The sequence below is a fragment of the Columba livia genome, chromosome 6 (genome assembly GCF_036013475.1).
Source record: "Columba livia isolate bColLiv1 breed racing homer chromosome 6, bColLiv1.pat.W.v2, whole genome shotgun sequence".
Taxonomy (NCBI): Eukaryota; Metazoa; Chordata; class Aves; order Columbiformes; family Columbidae; genus Columba; species Columba livia.
The window spans coordinates 21,405,634-21,419,906 of record NC_088607.1 but is presented as its reverse complement, the minus strand read 5'-3'; the positions used below and the strand labels follow the sequence as shown (position 1 = coordinate 21,419,906).

At 55.0% G+C, this 14,273-nt stretch overlaps 1 protein-coding gene across 6 annotated transcripts in view; it reads right to left on the bottom strand.

The window, feature by feature from the left end:
- PSD (pleckstrin and Sec7 domain containing) overlaps window positions 1–14,273 on the bottom strand; it is a 46,555-nt gene that overhangs the window by 22,548 nt on the left and 9,734 nt on the right. For 2 of the 6 annotated variants that reach the window (XM_065067479.1, XM_065067477.1), the window contains exons 2-5: window positions 11,505–12,276; window positions 11,323–11,425; window positions 10,382–10,850; window positions 4,422–4,862 (exon numbers count right to left, since the gene is read on the bottom strand). In XM_065067479.1, coding sequence (XP_064923551.1) covers window positions 4,422–4,862; window positions 10,382–10,850; window positions 11,323–11,425; window positions 11,505–12,276 — 1,785 coding nt within the window. Of the gene's footprint in view, window positions 1–315; window positions 440–877; window positions 1,077–4,421; window positions 4,863–10,381; window positions 10,851–11,322; window positions 11,426–11,504; window positions 12,400–14,273 lie in introns of those variants that run through there. The other 4 variants (XM_065067478.1, XM_065067483.1, XM_065067482.1 and 1 more) reach the window with 4 other exon arrangements.

The following is a 14,273-nucleotide window of genomic DNA, read 5'->3' as shown; positions in this document are numbered from 1 at the left end:
GCAGCTCTGGAGTCTAATGTGGTCCTCAAATCACCCGGCCACAGCAGCACTTGTCAGCATTACTGCTGCCAGATCCAGGTAGGACGAAACTTTGGGCAGCTGTGCTCCTCCTCAGTCCTGTTTCTCTGCAGACTTCCAGAGCCTCCCCTGCAGCACCAGCTCTCTCTGCAGATGCCTGCCTGTTCTCCATCACCCCATCCCACCAGCCCCTCTTCTGGGGGGTATAACCACTCCTGCAGAGGACAGGTGCTAACTCTGCAATCCCACCAAACAATTTCTGGAGACAGCTGAAAGTCTTAAAATCTGATTACTCACCTACTGGGTGGAGGGTTGTCTTTTCCTTCAGAGACACAGATGCCATGGGATAGTGCAGGGAAACCTGGGTGTCTCAGATCCTTGGGCAAAGCCCAGCCTGTGGGCTCTGGGTCAGACCCAGAGGCTGGAATTAACACCTGACATGACTGCCTGCACCCCATGGGGATGTGTTGTGTCTGAGCCTAGCCAGCCCTGGGACCCTCCCATGCTTCCCCCATTCTCCATGCCATGGAGCGCCTGCCCCAGCCCCCAGCATTGTGACCGCATCCTGTGCCCCAGCTCCTGCTGCCCTTCATGGCTCAACACAGAAATGCTTGGGAGGAATTCCTCCCCCAAGGCTTGTGTCCCATCTCTTGCCATGCCAGTGCTTTTGGGGACACATCTTAATCTTGCAACCTACCCTTGTCCCCCTCCTGTGCTCCCATCCCACACCATCCCTCCCTTCCCCTATCTCCATCTGTTCCTCATTACCCTCTTTCCTCTGCTCAGCCCTCCCACATCACACCCCAAATCCACCCCACTGGGCCCGAAACTGTGTACAGCCCTCAGGGCATCATCTCACCAGTTTGCCCAGTACCAACTGGGAGCTCAGGCCAGCTGACAGACCTGCGCTGGCCTCGAGAAGGAGGGTCGGGGGGGCACCGGCTCACCGACTGCTGCCGTAACAAAAGGGACCTTATAAAGAAACACAGCGGAGCTTATTGGCAGGGCCCCGGCGCTCCAGCACACGCCAGTAGCCGCGGTCTGGCCGGGGAGAAGGCTGGGCTCCCGGCGCATCCCCCGCCCGGGCGGTGCGGCCCCGCGGGCTCCCCGCTCCTCCCACGCAGCCGCAGCTCCGCGGTGGAGCTCTCCCTCTAGCGAGGCTGCGGCCGCGCTGCCCCTGCTGCGCTATCCGACCCTTTCCACCAGGCACTTCGCAAACCCCCCCGCTTTGCTGCTGCTTCTCCTGCTTGCCCTTCTTTCTGTCCCACCTCAGGCGACGCCCCTGATTCAGGTCGCGGCAGAGCGTGCCTCGCTCACCTCTCGCGGGGGTGGCACGGCGGGCAAGTCACGTCCTCTCCTTCCACTGGCACTGCTCAGGGACCAGCGCAGCTGTGCCTGGCACCAAGGCTTGCTCTGAAGGAGTGGGACAGCAAGGGAAGCTGGGTGGCTGGATTGCAGGGGCGCTAGTACCACATCTGGCCCTGGCCAGGCCCACCAGCCCCAGAGGGACCCCTCCAGACCTGAAGGGCTCTGACCCCATGTAGGCTCTGCGGGTGACCATCACAGCCCTGTGGACAGACTGCTTTAACTGCAGCCCTCTGCCCGGTGAGAGCTGGGGGCTGCACACTTTCACCTCCCGCTCAAATGGGGTAATAACTTTCTCACTCACTGGGGATGCCGCCATGCTGTGTTCTGGTCTGGACGGGTGGGGAGGGGGGTTCCACACTGGGACCCTTGCCATTCAGCCACTGCTCCCTCCCTTTTAGCCAAGGCCACTGGAGGAGGCGGAGGCATCCCAGTGCCCAAGGAGGCTTTGGCAGGTCTGCACTTAGGCACACTCCCCATGTACAAGGTCAAGATAAAAGTGTGGTCTCAGACAATCACGTGCTGAGGGACACCAAAGCCTTGGTGTGAGCCGTGAGGCTACAAGAACCAAGGCCACCAGCTGTGGAGGACACCAACTTGGGTGCTCCTGCCACTGAGAAAGATAGAAAATCACAGGCTGCAGGGCCATTCAGACCCCAACCATTGTAACAAATAACATCAGAGGTTTCAGGGGCACAAGAGAGACAGCCACAGGGCAGCACACACAGGTCTAGACCCACCGGTGTTCATCACCAGCCACTCCTTGTGCCAAAGCCCTGCAGCTCGAGGTCACCTCTGCCAACCTTAAGGCCAACAGCCAGTGTAAAGCACAACCTCCAATGCAGAGCCTCCCTGCCTGGGGTCCCCAGTCCGTCTGAGCTGATGGCAGTCGGTCTGTACTGCTTGTGACCATAGCTGGTGGCAAATCCTCTGCTCTGGCCATGCTGGCACAGGTGATGTTGCATTATGACAGCTGCAGAGGTTTCCGAGCTCCTTTCCCCAGCAATTTCCATTAAAGACCCCTTAATGGGAGCATCACAAGGACACTCCTCACTCAAGCAGATCAGTCCTGCCAGGTAGCAGGAGCTGCTGACCTCAGCTCATGGGAACCTTTGAGCAACCAGCCGAGACAGTTCTTCAAACTCCTTGTGAAGCTTCAGGTACTCAGGCCAGGGAGTGCAGTGAGGGCTGCCACTGGGTTTCCCTGCCACCAAAGCAGAGGTGCTGCTGCTAGTGAGGGCTGCGAGAGGAGAAGGCAAGAGGCTCAACAAAGGTGGGCTCAGCAAAGATCCAGGGCAGTTTGAAGGGGCCACATCACCCCTCCCATGGCCTGTGCCGCAGCACAGTGGTGCTCTGAAACATGAGCTAGGAGGGGAGCACAGTGCTGCTACGTCCTCGGCACTGCTGGCATGCTCTGCGCTCCACTGACTATCAACCAGGGAGCTTAAACCTCTGATAAGCCACGTTATTGCTGTTCCAGCTGCCAGCTGTGTCTCTGCACCCTCGCACCTCCCTGTGCCCCTGCGGCAGTGTTGCTGTGTATGATGGCACCCTGTGGACAGTAAGTCAAACACTGTCCTCTCAGCTTCTCCAGGGTGCCCTGTTTTGGTCCCTTGCCTTGGCAGAGGAAGAAGCAGCCAATTCTTCCTGAATAGAGCACTGAACGTGGCTGGATACTCCCACCCTTCGCTGCCTCGTGCCTCTTGGACTTCACCAGTTTTACTGTACAAACCTTGCCTGGTCTCTGTGCCACCATGTCCCTGGCTTCAGTGTCCCAAAGAAAGGGAAGGCCTAACCCGGTGTCTCTATGCCCCAAAATCACAGATGCAATACCCCACTCTCCTCTCTTGACTGCAGACACCAGAGAAGATACAGAGCTCGAATCCCCACCTGAACCCTCCAAGCTGAGCCTACGAGGATGGTACAGGTTGCGATCAGAAGTAACACAGGTTTAGTCTAGAAAAGACCAAACCCAAAACATTTTGGTATGGAAAAGACCAAAGCCTAGAAAGCGGGTGAGGGATTCAGGAGGCTCTGGTATTGCACAGGAAGTCACTGGGCAGAGAGACCTTGCAGGGAGGCAATGCAAACAGGAAGGTCAGCACTGCCATGACTAAGACACCAAGTTCTCCAAGAGCCACCAGCTCTGCAGCTGAACCACTGGGCCAGACCTGACCTCCAGACCAGACATGACCACTCTCCAGATGAGCGTACCCTGGAAAAGTGAAAAGATGTGGCCTGCCAACCTGCCACATCACAAGTGCCTCAGCCCAGGTCCTTGATGGAAGTGGGAGGAGTGCAGGAAGGTAGTGTCTCAACCTGGACATGGTGTCATCTAGGGACAGGCTGGAAGTGGTGGGGCTGAGCTCCCCCAGCACTCTCCACCAGAGATCTCCCCAGGCATGGGGCAGCCATCCTGAGCCTAGGTGCAGGCAGGCTTGGAGCAATGTACAGGGAGCCTCTGGTGGGCTGTGCTCATCTCTGCCCTCCATCTCCCAGCATACACAAGGCTGAAGAGCTTCAGGAGGCCAGGACAACACGTACAAGACCATGGGACTCCTGCCCTTCAAGAAACAGGAGGCTGCTACTCAGGTGGTGAGGGACGCAGCAGTATCAGGAAGTCTTGGCCTCCAGGAGGGAAAGGTTGTGGAATTTCTACTGGTACTTGACTTCTGACTGGCCTCTCCCCACAGCCACCATAGATGTTAGACTCTCCTGCAATGGGAACCACCACAGGATTGAAATCCTGGGACTCCCTGCTTGCTAGGTTGGAGGAAACCTCACAGTGCTCCAGCACCAACAAAGCTGGCAGAGATTAAAAAGGAGATGTGCTCCCACTGACACACCTACCACAACACCATGGTGATCACTGGCCTGATCAGCCACTTCACAGAAAATCCCTCACACCCAGTCCTGACCCTTCCCCTCTTCCCCAGGAACATAAGTTAGGCTCTGGCTGCAAAATACACTGCACAGGGTTGGACTCCACATCGAGCTGTGGTGGCCCAGCTGGACAGCAAGCAACTTTGGTCACTCACCTCATGTTGGAGGCCAAGGGAATACCAAAGCTGTCGTCTGAGCGGCAAGGGCTGTGCCGAGCACACTTTCTTCGTTTTCCCTGCTCCTCCTCCCTCTCTGTCCAGGGCGCATCTGTGGCTGAACTGGTCCCAGAGTCCGGCTCCAAGTGAGCCAGAGGAGCAAAGTTCTCCTCGATCAGCTTGGCGCTGTCTCGGATCTGTCCCTGTATTTCTGGAGTGAGGGTTGGGAGGTCAAAGGTGAAAAAGGTCCCGTGGGTGTGGGCTGGGGAGGAGAGGATGTCAATGGAGTCCAGGCTGGTGTAAGATGTGCCTTTGGCTCGATGGGACTCCATGATGCTCTCAAAATGCTTGCTGAAAGAGTCCATACCATCCTTAGAGAGGCTGTGCCCTAGGAAGGGCACTGGAGACTTGAGCATACCCTGTGTGTCTCGGTCCATGATCCTAGAGAGAAAGAAGGTGAGAAGAACTGGTCACTGAGGAACAAGGGATCCAGGTCCCAAAACAAAAGCCCAGGCGCTGCTCCAGAAGGAAACTGGGGAGGGCAGAATCTCCTCTGAACATCTGTAGACCTCCAAGGAAACGCCTCCCCTGCCCAAGACATCATGGGAAGAGGGACTGCACTGGCCTCCCTCCAGACATATGCTTCTCCTTTAATGCGCCACAGACTTTTGTTCCTTTAGTGGCTCATCCTCATAAGAAGCTTATGAGATGGCTATTGCTCCCAGTCACTCAAGCTTAGATCCAATAAAGGACTCAAGAACCAGAAGCAGGATGTGGTTCAGCTCCATTTCCAACCAAATCTGGAAGTGGCTGAATTTTCCATGAGCCTTCAGAGTTCTCGACACCCAGAATGCTTCTCCTGAAGCTGTTCAGGACAGCACCACACCATGAATGCAGCACCATGAATGCTGAGCATCATGCTCAGAGCATGACCAACACTCATCTGCAAGGTCTGCTGGCTGGTCCCAGGAGACATCTGGGATCCAGCACAATGTGATGCTGAGCCCCAGGTTTCCCCAAGCAGTACAGAGTGAGCCCCGCACCCAGCTCTGAGCCCAGGGACCTGAGCTGGTACATGTCCTAGAGGCCAGGCTTGGTCCTGGCTCATCATCTTGTCAGGGATCAGCCCTGCAGAAAGGCCCAGCCTGTCTCCAATGCAGGTCTCCAACACAGAAGTTTCTAAACCCTGAAGCCCTAAGTGTTTTGTCCTGTAAATGAGGTGAAGTATAGCCTGCCCATCCTTCTGAGCAAGTGACAACAGGGACATTTCAAACGCAGGGAACATCAATGCTTCAGCCATACAAGCATAAACAGAGCCCTAAAATCCTACTCTATTCATAAGCTGCTATCGTTTTATTAAAGCAGCAGAAAAGCACTTGTTATGCCACTCTCTCCTCTGATTAAAGGAGAGGAACTGATCCAGCTTGTCATAACATTTGTTATGAACAAACAGCTTCATATAGAGGGCTCAGAAAATGCATTGCTGTTACAAGCACCAAATGATCTTCATTCATTAGCCTTCACATACTGCTCAAAAATCATGCCCTGATTACTTCAGCAGGCCAAGAGTTGGCAGCCCGACTCCCTTAGATCACAGCAGGCTTCAAGGGCAGCATGGCTAAGCCAGGCACAGGTAAGCGAGGCAGGATCGAGGCTGCTCTCGCCACCCACCAGCGTGTCCCTGGCTGTGCAGCACTGCTTGGCGCTCTGACCATTCTCATAGGAGCCCCAGGAGCAGCCACCTCTGGGGTAGCTTTCTGGTGAGGACAAGGCAGAAGAGACCTCTTTAACATCTGCAGATGAGCTTTACAGATGCAAATGTGCATTCACTATCCTTACCACCCAGCTGTGTGCTACTAAACTGAGCTAATGCCGCTGACTTCATTTTGTGCCTTGAATCCATAAGGAGGGTGATGGGCTGTGCCGGGGAGGACAAGACCAGCAGACGGAAGGGACTTTTTTCCTAGGAGAGGGAGCTGGGCTCATTCTTGTGATCAAGGATATTGTCACCAAGCCACAGAAAAAAACACAGCTGATTTTGCCCACACCATCCGAGCTTTGGAAGCCATCTCTCCACCCTGAAATATCAAGCGCGAAGCCGTTTAACTCCAGAAGGATCTAATTGCAGCAGCATGGGCACAACGCTGCCCGCACACACCACTCCTGCTCAGACCTAGATGCTTCATGTGCCCTGGCTGCGCTGCCCAGCCCCCTCACACCCCGCTCCAGCCCCCCAGGAAGGGTCACTGCACCGTCAGTCACCAAGCCAGACAAACGCAGCTGGGAGGAGCAGAGGCGGGGAGGAGATGCAGAGGCTGCAACTGAGAATCTGCGTAAGGGCGGCAGGCAGCAGGAAAGCAAATGGGTTTCCAGCCTTGAGCTGGGGCGGGAGAGGTAGTGAGCCTCCTTTGGGAGGGTCCAGGCGGTTACGGAGGGGAAGCGGGTCCCAGAAGCCACTGGCCATGCTGCATTGCCCGTTAGCAACAAATCCAGCAGCTGATGGAGGGGAAGAGGCTTGCTCTGTTCTCCCTGCCTGGTGCTGCAGAGCCCCGTTGTCCCCGGCAGGGTGGTAAAGAAGGAACAATCTCTCTCCTCAGACCCTCAGTGGTTTTCTCTCCGCTAAATGCTCTGGTGACCCTCCAGACCCCTGACTGTCCCAGCCATGCCCCACTCCTGCCTGCACAGGGCTCTACATGCGGATCCCAGCTCAGCTCGAAGAAGGTAAGGCCCTACAGCACCACCCAGCAGCCCCTCACTTCATTCCTCTCTGAACAAAGCTCTTGTACAGACCAGCCTCAGCAGCTCCTTGCACTCCCCCAGGCTCCTCACACATCCCTAGCCTGGCAGCTGCCTGCTCTTAGGGCTCAGTGTCCTGACTCCAACCCATGCTCAGCCACAGGTACTGACCATGGGTTCTGCAGTCTCCTCCAGCTCCCACACTCCCCTGCCACCTCCACTCTGTCACACTGGGGTCACACTGCCCTCAGTCCTCCCCTGCAAGCTGCAGGTGCCTCTCCCATCTCATGGGCAGGTGCCTGTGGTGTCACCCTGAGGTGTCCCTTCTTCAGCCTGAGCCTATGGGACGTGGGAACATCACCCCGAGTTGCAGCTCTGCGGCCACGTTGGGCTCTGGGACTCAGCCTCAGCACAACAAGTCAGAGGCTTGTGGCTACTAAGGCAGGTTAAGCACAAGCTTAAGCATTTGATGAAATCGGGCTGTAACCGTTTTTTTAATCCCCAACAAGGCCTGCCCTGCAGCTATTTTCTCACAAAGCAGCAAGCACAAAGGCTCTGGAAAGGCTCCCCAGGGAGCAGATCCAAGGGCTTCCCTGGGCAAGGCTGCTCTGCTTGCAGGGAGGAAAAGCATTTCTGCCTCCTGGCAGCCCCTGTGCTCCCGGGGGAGCGAGGCACCCCCAGCAAACCTCTTCCAAAGCCTCTTCTCTCTTATCAGTCGCAGGCACCCGTGCTGCAGGGCCAAGCCAGACCCTGCCTCCAGCTTAGCCAGCATGTGTGCCAGTGCTCAAGGAGGAAAGGAATTGAGCCCGTTCTCACTGACAGGTCTTGGTTCTATGGGACTAATGGGAATAAAGACAGTAGAAGCTTAGACTAGTTATTAGAGTCAGTAGATTTGACTCTAAATATATTCAGGCAGCAGATTTGCTGGAAGAAGACATCTTTTCTTCTGTTGCTTTCCATGTCTCATTTGATTTGGTGCTGGATTTTTTTAGCTTTTAGCCTGCTCTTATTTTGGGAGGGTAAATCACTGAAGAAGATGCCCTTTGGCCAGAATATGAAGGACAAAAAGATAGCACCAAGCCAAAATCTCCTTTGCAGAATCTAAACCCTTAAGGCTAGATTTTCAAAAGGATTTACATGTCTAAATGCTGCAAATCAGCATTCAAAGGTACTTCAGTAATTTTGTAGGGCTGGTCCTTCTCAGCTACCAGGATGGGCCTGGGGTATAGCAGCTCCTGCAGCAGCAGAAGATGCCAACTCTTGGGAGCCTTGGGGGCTTCTTAATCACTCCAGCACCACCCCTCCAGTGAACAGGCAAAGCTGAAAGCTCAAAGTAGGAAACATCAATACTCGTGACTGGTAAACAGGGAGGAGGATTACAGCTGCAGAGCAGAGCTCAGAAACTGTGTGTAAGCAAAAACCCAGGGCTGTGATGCAGGGACTAAATAAGCCTGCGGTTTGAGGCTCATGATTTTCAATATGCTGCCCACAGGGTCTGCACCTACATGGGGAATATTCAGGGGTCCGCAAAGCAAAAAACACTGGTCTAACAGAGAAGCCGTGTGAAATTAATATGACGCCACTATAAACACATTGGTAATCATAACAGGAGCACCATCTTTAGGGGCAACAATGCATTTAAGGACACATCCAAGCTTTCAGCACTGTCTGGGGAGCTACAGTAAAGTGTGTCAGAGGGCAAAAAGCAGGTCTACACTTACAGTTCATAGGACTTGTAGTGGCCTAGTACATAACTGGAAATAAAATGCAAGATAATTGTTGCAGTACCTTGAAGAACTTTACACCTTACACAAAACTTCCGTCACTATTAATTTGTAAAAGAATATCTAAAAAATGGCTTACTTTCAGCCTTTCTTTAGAACCCAAGGTTTGTGAGGACAGGGTGGGCAGCCAGGAGGGATGTGTACGTCCCTTCCACTAGAGATGCAAGGGCAGGACAAACTGGCAGGAGCCCAGCTCCCCTCAGGACCCACACCTTCCATCCCCATGAGCCCACCACCCTTGTGCTTCTCTTTCGCAGCACAGGGACACCACTGGTGGTTACATTTTCATTATCTTTTCCCACTAACCAGATCAAACCATCCCTTTTCCTTTTCTTCCACCTAAATGCTCCCTGCCTGCTTTCTGCACTGCTAGGTGAGTACACGCTGCCACGTGGCATCCCAGGCATCACTCTGGCTTTGTGCTTCCCAGGTGAGACCTCTCCCTGCTCCTGCAGAGCATTTGCGGATGATGCTGAGCCCCATCATCTCACCCTCTCTTTGCTGGTACACATGTCAGGAGATGACCTTGGTTGCCATTGCCTGCACGGGCATCTCCCACTCCTTGCCAGGGACTTTCCCCACAGGCAGCTGTCCCACACAGTGCTCTGGAGCAACTTCCCTCCTGGGCTATGCAGATGATGCCCATCACTCCTCATGGTCAAACCACCACTCCAGAGGACACTCCATGGGCAGAGTGTTGTACCACCAGGCCAAAACACCATCTCTCATAGGTCCTGATCACCAGTGCCCAGCACAGGGCAGATGGTAGCTCGGACGGCATTAGTTGCCCACAGGTGGGCAGCTGAATGATAACTTTGTTATCACCCACTCCATCAGCCTTCCAGCACAGGGTGTTTTGCCACACAAATGAAAAATGACACGAAAGACAACAAAATGCTTTTTGCAGCCCAGTGCATCCCCTACTCTTCCCCAAACATGGCAAATACCTACTGAGGCCAAGCAAAAGAGATCTCTCCCACTGCCGAAGCACAGCCGTCTGTGTAAGGGAGTGCAGCCCAGCAGTGACTGCCGGCACACAGCAGCTCCAGGACATGGCCTGGCCTCAGGTGCCCTGACACTGTCACCACAAGGTCCAGCAGCACCAGGGCAGGACGTAATTAACCTAGCACGACTTGCACCAGGAAGCCTCGGCTCAGCTGGGAGACCTGAGCTGCAGGGCTCACCCCAGGGGTGCGAGGCCCATGGTGCAGCACCCAGGGCTGGATCACCTGTGCTGCCCTGCTCTTTCCATAGGGCACTGAGCCAGCCCCAGTCCCAATCCCAGTGGTGCAAACCAGGACTCCATCTGACCCCATGCACAACTTGCATGGAGCTAATGGGATTTTTGGCTCAGATGCTCTTTGGCAGAGTCCATTTTGCCATGCAGGGGACAATAAGGAGCGTAAGAAGAGCTTTTTGCCCTCATGCATGGAGCCTCACCTTTCCCTATTCTCCTTCTTCATTGCCTCAAACACTTCATCATCTTCATCCACATCCCTGTCCCGCAGTTCATCCTTTCGGCAGCCAGCATCTGGGGCAGGGAGCTCCTCTGGTGTGCTGTTTCTCCTGCCCGGTGTGTCCCCGAAGCTTGGGTTGCTCTCACTGTCCTTCTGGCTCTCAATCGCTGAATCCACCTCCTCCTTCTCAGCCAGGATATCGTCAATGTTGGTTTCGCGATAGCACCTCAGTGGCACGGTATCCAGGTCTGTCTCAGAGTACTTCACTGTCCTCCTTATAATCCCAGTCTCGCAGGAGCTGGTGTTCTGGCCGCCTGTAGGAGACACCTCTATCTCCACCTCCACATGGCTCAGGCTGTGCTCAGGCACCGGCCCTGGTGGCTCTGCAGGCAGCGAGCAGAAGGGCTTCTGGAGGGGCTCAGCCAGGGGAGCAGAGTCAGGGGCAGAGGAGCCTGCAAGTGAGCACAAAGAACTCGGAGCGTGGGGAGCTGCACTGGGGACCGATGGAGCATCACACACACACAAGAGAGGGGTCACATATGTGATGGACACTGGGGAATGGAGGTGCTAGAAGGAAAAAGGGTGGGAGAGGCAGAGACAGGGTGCTGACAGTGCCATTGCACCCACAACCAGCCCCAAATCCCTTCTGCAGAGATAGCTAGGGGCTGCCAGGTATCAGGGCCCTGCGTCACACCCTTTGCTCAACACTTTGCATGGCCACAGTTAACTCTGTGGCAAGGTTGTTGTGTGCAGAATCAGGCCACAGGATGACACAGACTGGCTGATCTCAGGGAGATCTTGGCTTTCCGGTGGGGACTGACAAGTCCAAAGGGATGGGCAGCCCCAGAGGGAGTCTCAGCAGCAATTCAGACTTGCAAAGTAGAGGTCGGTCCAGCCAAGGGCATAGTCCCCCCAGCCTCTTACCTGTCTTCGGGGCATCTGAGGAGCCATAGAAGAATTCCCACTTGGCCCTGGCAATGCGCTGGGCATGGGCCGAACTCTGCCGAGGGTAAGGCCAGGCATTGCCCTGCGGAGGGGAGAGCGGTGAGTGGGCAACAGACTCCGGGGCAGAGCCCATGCCTGGTGCGGGGCACCCCAGCACTTACCTGCAGTTGGGGGTCTGGCTTCAGGGGGCTCCTGGTGAAGCCGGGGAAGTCCTCCGGCAGCCCGTTGGTGAGGGAGCGGCAGAGGCAGTTGGTGTCGAGGGCGCAGGGCTCCTTCCCACAGGGCTGTGTCCCCGTCGGGGTCCTGCCCCCAGCCAGGAGCGGGTCAGATGCGGAGGCCTCCAGCTTCAGCGTGCACAGGAGCCGCTCCTGGGGTAGGGGCTGGGTCTGGGGGGACCCCATGTTCCTGCTGAGCTCCAGGCTGCGGCTGAGGCTGTGGGGACTGTTGTCCCAGCGGGGCTGGGAGAGCGCCAGGGTCCGCACGCTGGCCTTCTCAATGAAGCGAAACGTAACAACGGAGCTGTGTCCCTCTGAGGCCGCTGCCACCAGCGGGCTGCGGCTGCCCGGGGAAGAGAGCGCCGGGCTGGGCTGGCCCCGCTGCGGGGTGCAGGGGGCTGTCATGCGCCCTGCGCCCAGGCAGCTCCCATTGCCAAAGGGAGCCCCCTCCACCGGCTTGCGGGCCAAGGAGCCGGTGCTGTTGTAGAGGCCGAGGGGGCAGCGGCGGACGTCCGGGGCCAGGCCCTTGCGCAGGAGGTGGAGGCGGCCAGCGTTGAGGTTGGGGGTGAGACAGCGTGGAGGGCTGTGCCTCCCAGCCTCGGGGCTCCCCCCCGCTAACCAGGGTCTCCGGTCCACCCCACGAGTGAACAGCGGTGGTGAGGCAGCACAGCATTCCTCAGGGTGAAAGCGGACGGGTCCCCCTGCCTGGGCCATCCTGCTGGAGGAGGGCACAGAGGTGTCAGGTCTGGAGCCTTGCAGGGTGGCACAGGGATGCTGAGGAGGGTTCCCGGCACCCCTGAGATGATGGCTGGGTTATGGGGTGACGCATCCTCAGACAGCCCTGAAACAAGGGCAAGGAGAGCTGGTTAGGGGAGGGAGGACACAAGAAGGAGTCTGGGGCCACAGGCAGGACAGGCAGGCGCCGTGCCTTCGTGGCAGGAGAAATAGATGCTCCAGGTGAGGCAGCCCCATTCGAATCTCCTTCTACTGCAAGAAGCAGGTGAGGTTCATTGTAGGCATCACACCAGTACCACTGCAGGGACACTGGCAGCCCTTTGCTCGGTCCCCAGGCACCCGGAGTGTTTGCTTTCTTCCCAGGGTGCCAGGATGCTCAGGCACTTCTCCTACAGACCAGCACCCCAGACATGGCAAGAGCACACTATGCACTTTAAAACAGGTTTCATTCATCCTGCTTTCAGTTTAATAGATTTACTACCCACAGTCTACTAAAATAACTCCAATAAGGGGAAAAAAAAAATGACACACTGGATCACTGACACATCCTGAAATTACACTTGCTCAAGGAGTTTAACATGAGCAGCATGGGCATGGAGCTGCTCTCTTGGGAGGTCAGCCTGGGTTTGAAGTCTGTCACACCAGCGCATACTGCAGCCACTCTTAGTGGCACAGACAGAGCTATCAACACCTGCAGATCCAAAAAGCAATGGTTATGACAGTCCCACCCTGCGGGAACAGAGCATGCCTGCCTTGCACACAGCTCACCTGCCTGCCTGCCTCTGCCCAGAGACTGCTTAGCCAGAGGTGAGACCAGCCACCCCACAGCAGCAAGTGGGCTGCTGCAAGGGACGGCAGGACCCGGAGCTGCCATCGGTGTCACTGGCAGGGCTGCTTACACTTTTCTTTCTCCCAGTGGAGCTAAAACTTGTCCTCATCCTCCTCCTCTGAGTTTCTCCAAATTCCTGGTGTGCAGAGAAAACTCTGTCTTGGCTGCTTTTGCCTTCTGACAGATGCCAAGATATTAAGATCTCATTTGAAAGCAAGAAACCAAATGCCAGTTGCAAACAGAGGAAAGCATGATTTCTTCTCCCTGTTTCCAAGTACAAACCAGACAGGGTTAAATTCCTGAAGGATGTGGGGCTGTATTTTCAATGGTGTTTAGGCTCCAGAGATGCAGAGACATAACTCTCTATAAAATAGCCCAAATCACTCTTATGGGGCAGGCGCCCATCTATCTGCACTATCACACTGCTAAAAAATCTGGCTCCTGCTGAGCAGCAGCAATCTGTAATTCACTCACCACAAAAATATACTCTCCTGTTGAATATACCAGTTACTGTTTTTACAGTCTTGTTTTTTATTTTTCTCTGTTAGGGTTGTGTTCTCATTCAAGGTTGCTGAAGTTAACTGATAAATAATAAAGATGCAAGGTTTATATATTTCAAACGAAATTCCACTTTTTATCTCAATGAAGACTGACACACATGCCAAAGAAAAAAACGCTATCACTAGGAATAACTGGAATTCGCTGTAACATAACATATCTACAAAAAACAGCCTATCTCAATACATGTGAGATATTGCTCAAATAAATGGCATAAGCACAGCATGTCCTCCTGGTTATCAAAGAATTATCAAATTCAGAGTAAAGGCCATGCCCGCCTGTGAGCCACTGAAGCTGGATGGCTACACCATCCAGCAGAGTGAGCTTTTCTTTAATAATGAAAGGTAAAAAGCACAACTGCAACAGAGATGAAAAATCAATGATGGAACTAAGTCTTCCTGCTTGCTGATTTGAATGGTGAATCAAATTGATGCTCTTTAAATCACCATGATGAATGTGTTGGGCTGTAAGGCACCAGTGGGCTGGAGGGAGCCTTGCTGGTCCCACCACCTGAAGGCAGGAAAAGCCCCACAAAGGAAAGCTTACAGGGAGGCTGCCCGGGCAGCCCAGGGCATGCATGCAAGGAAAAAACT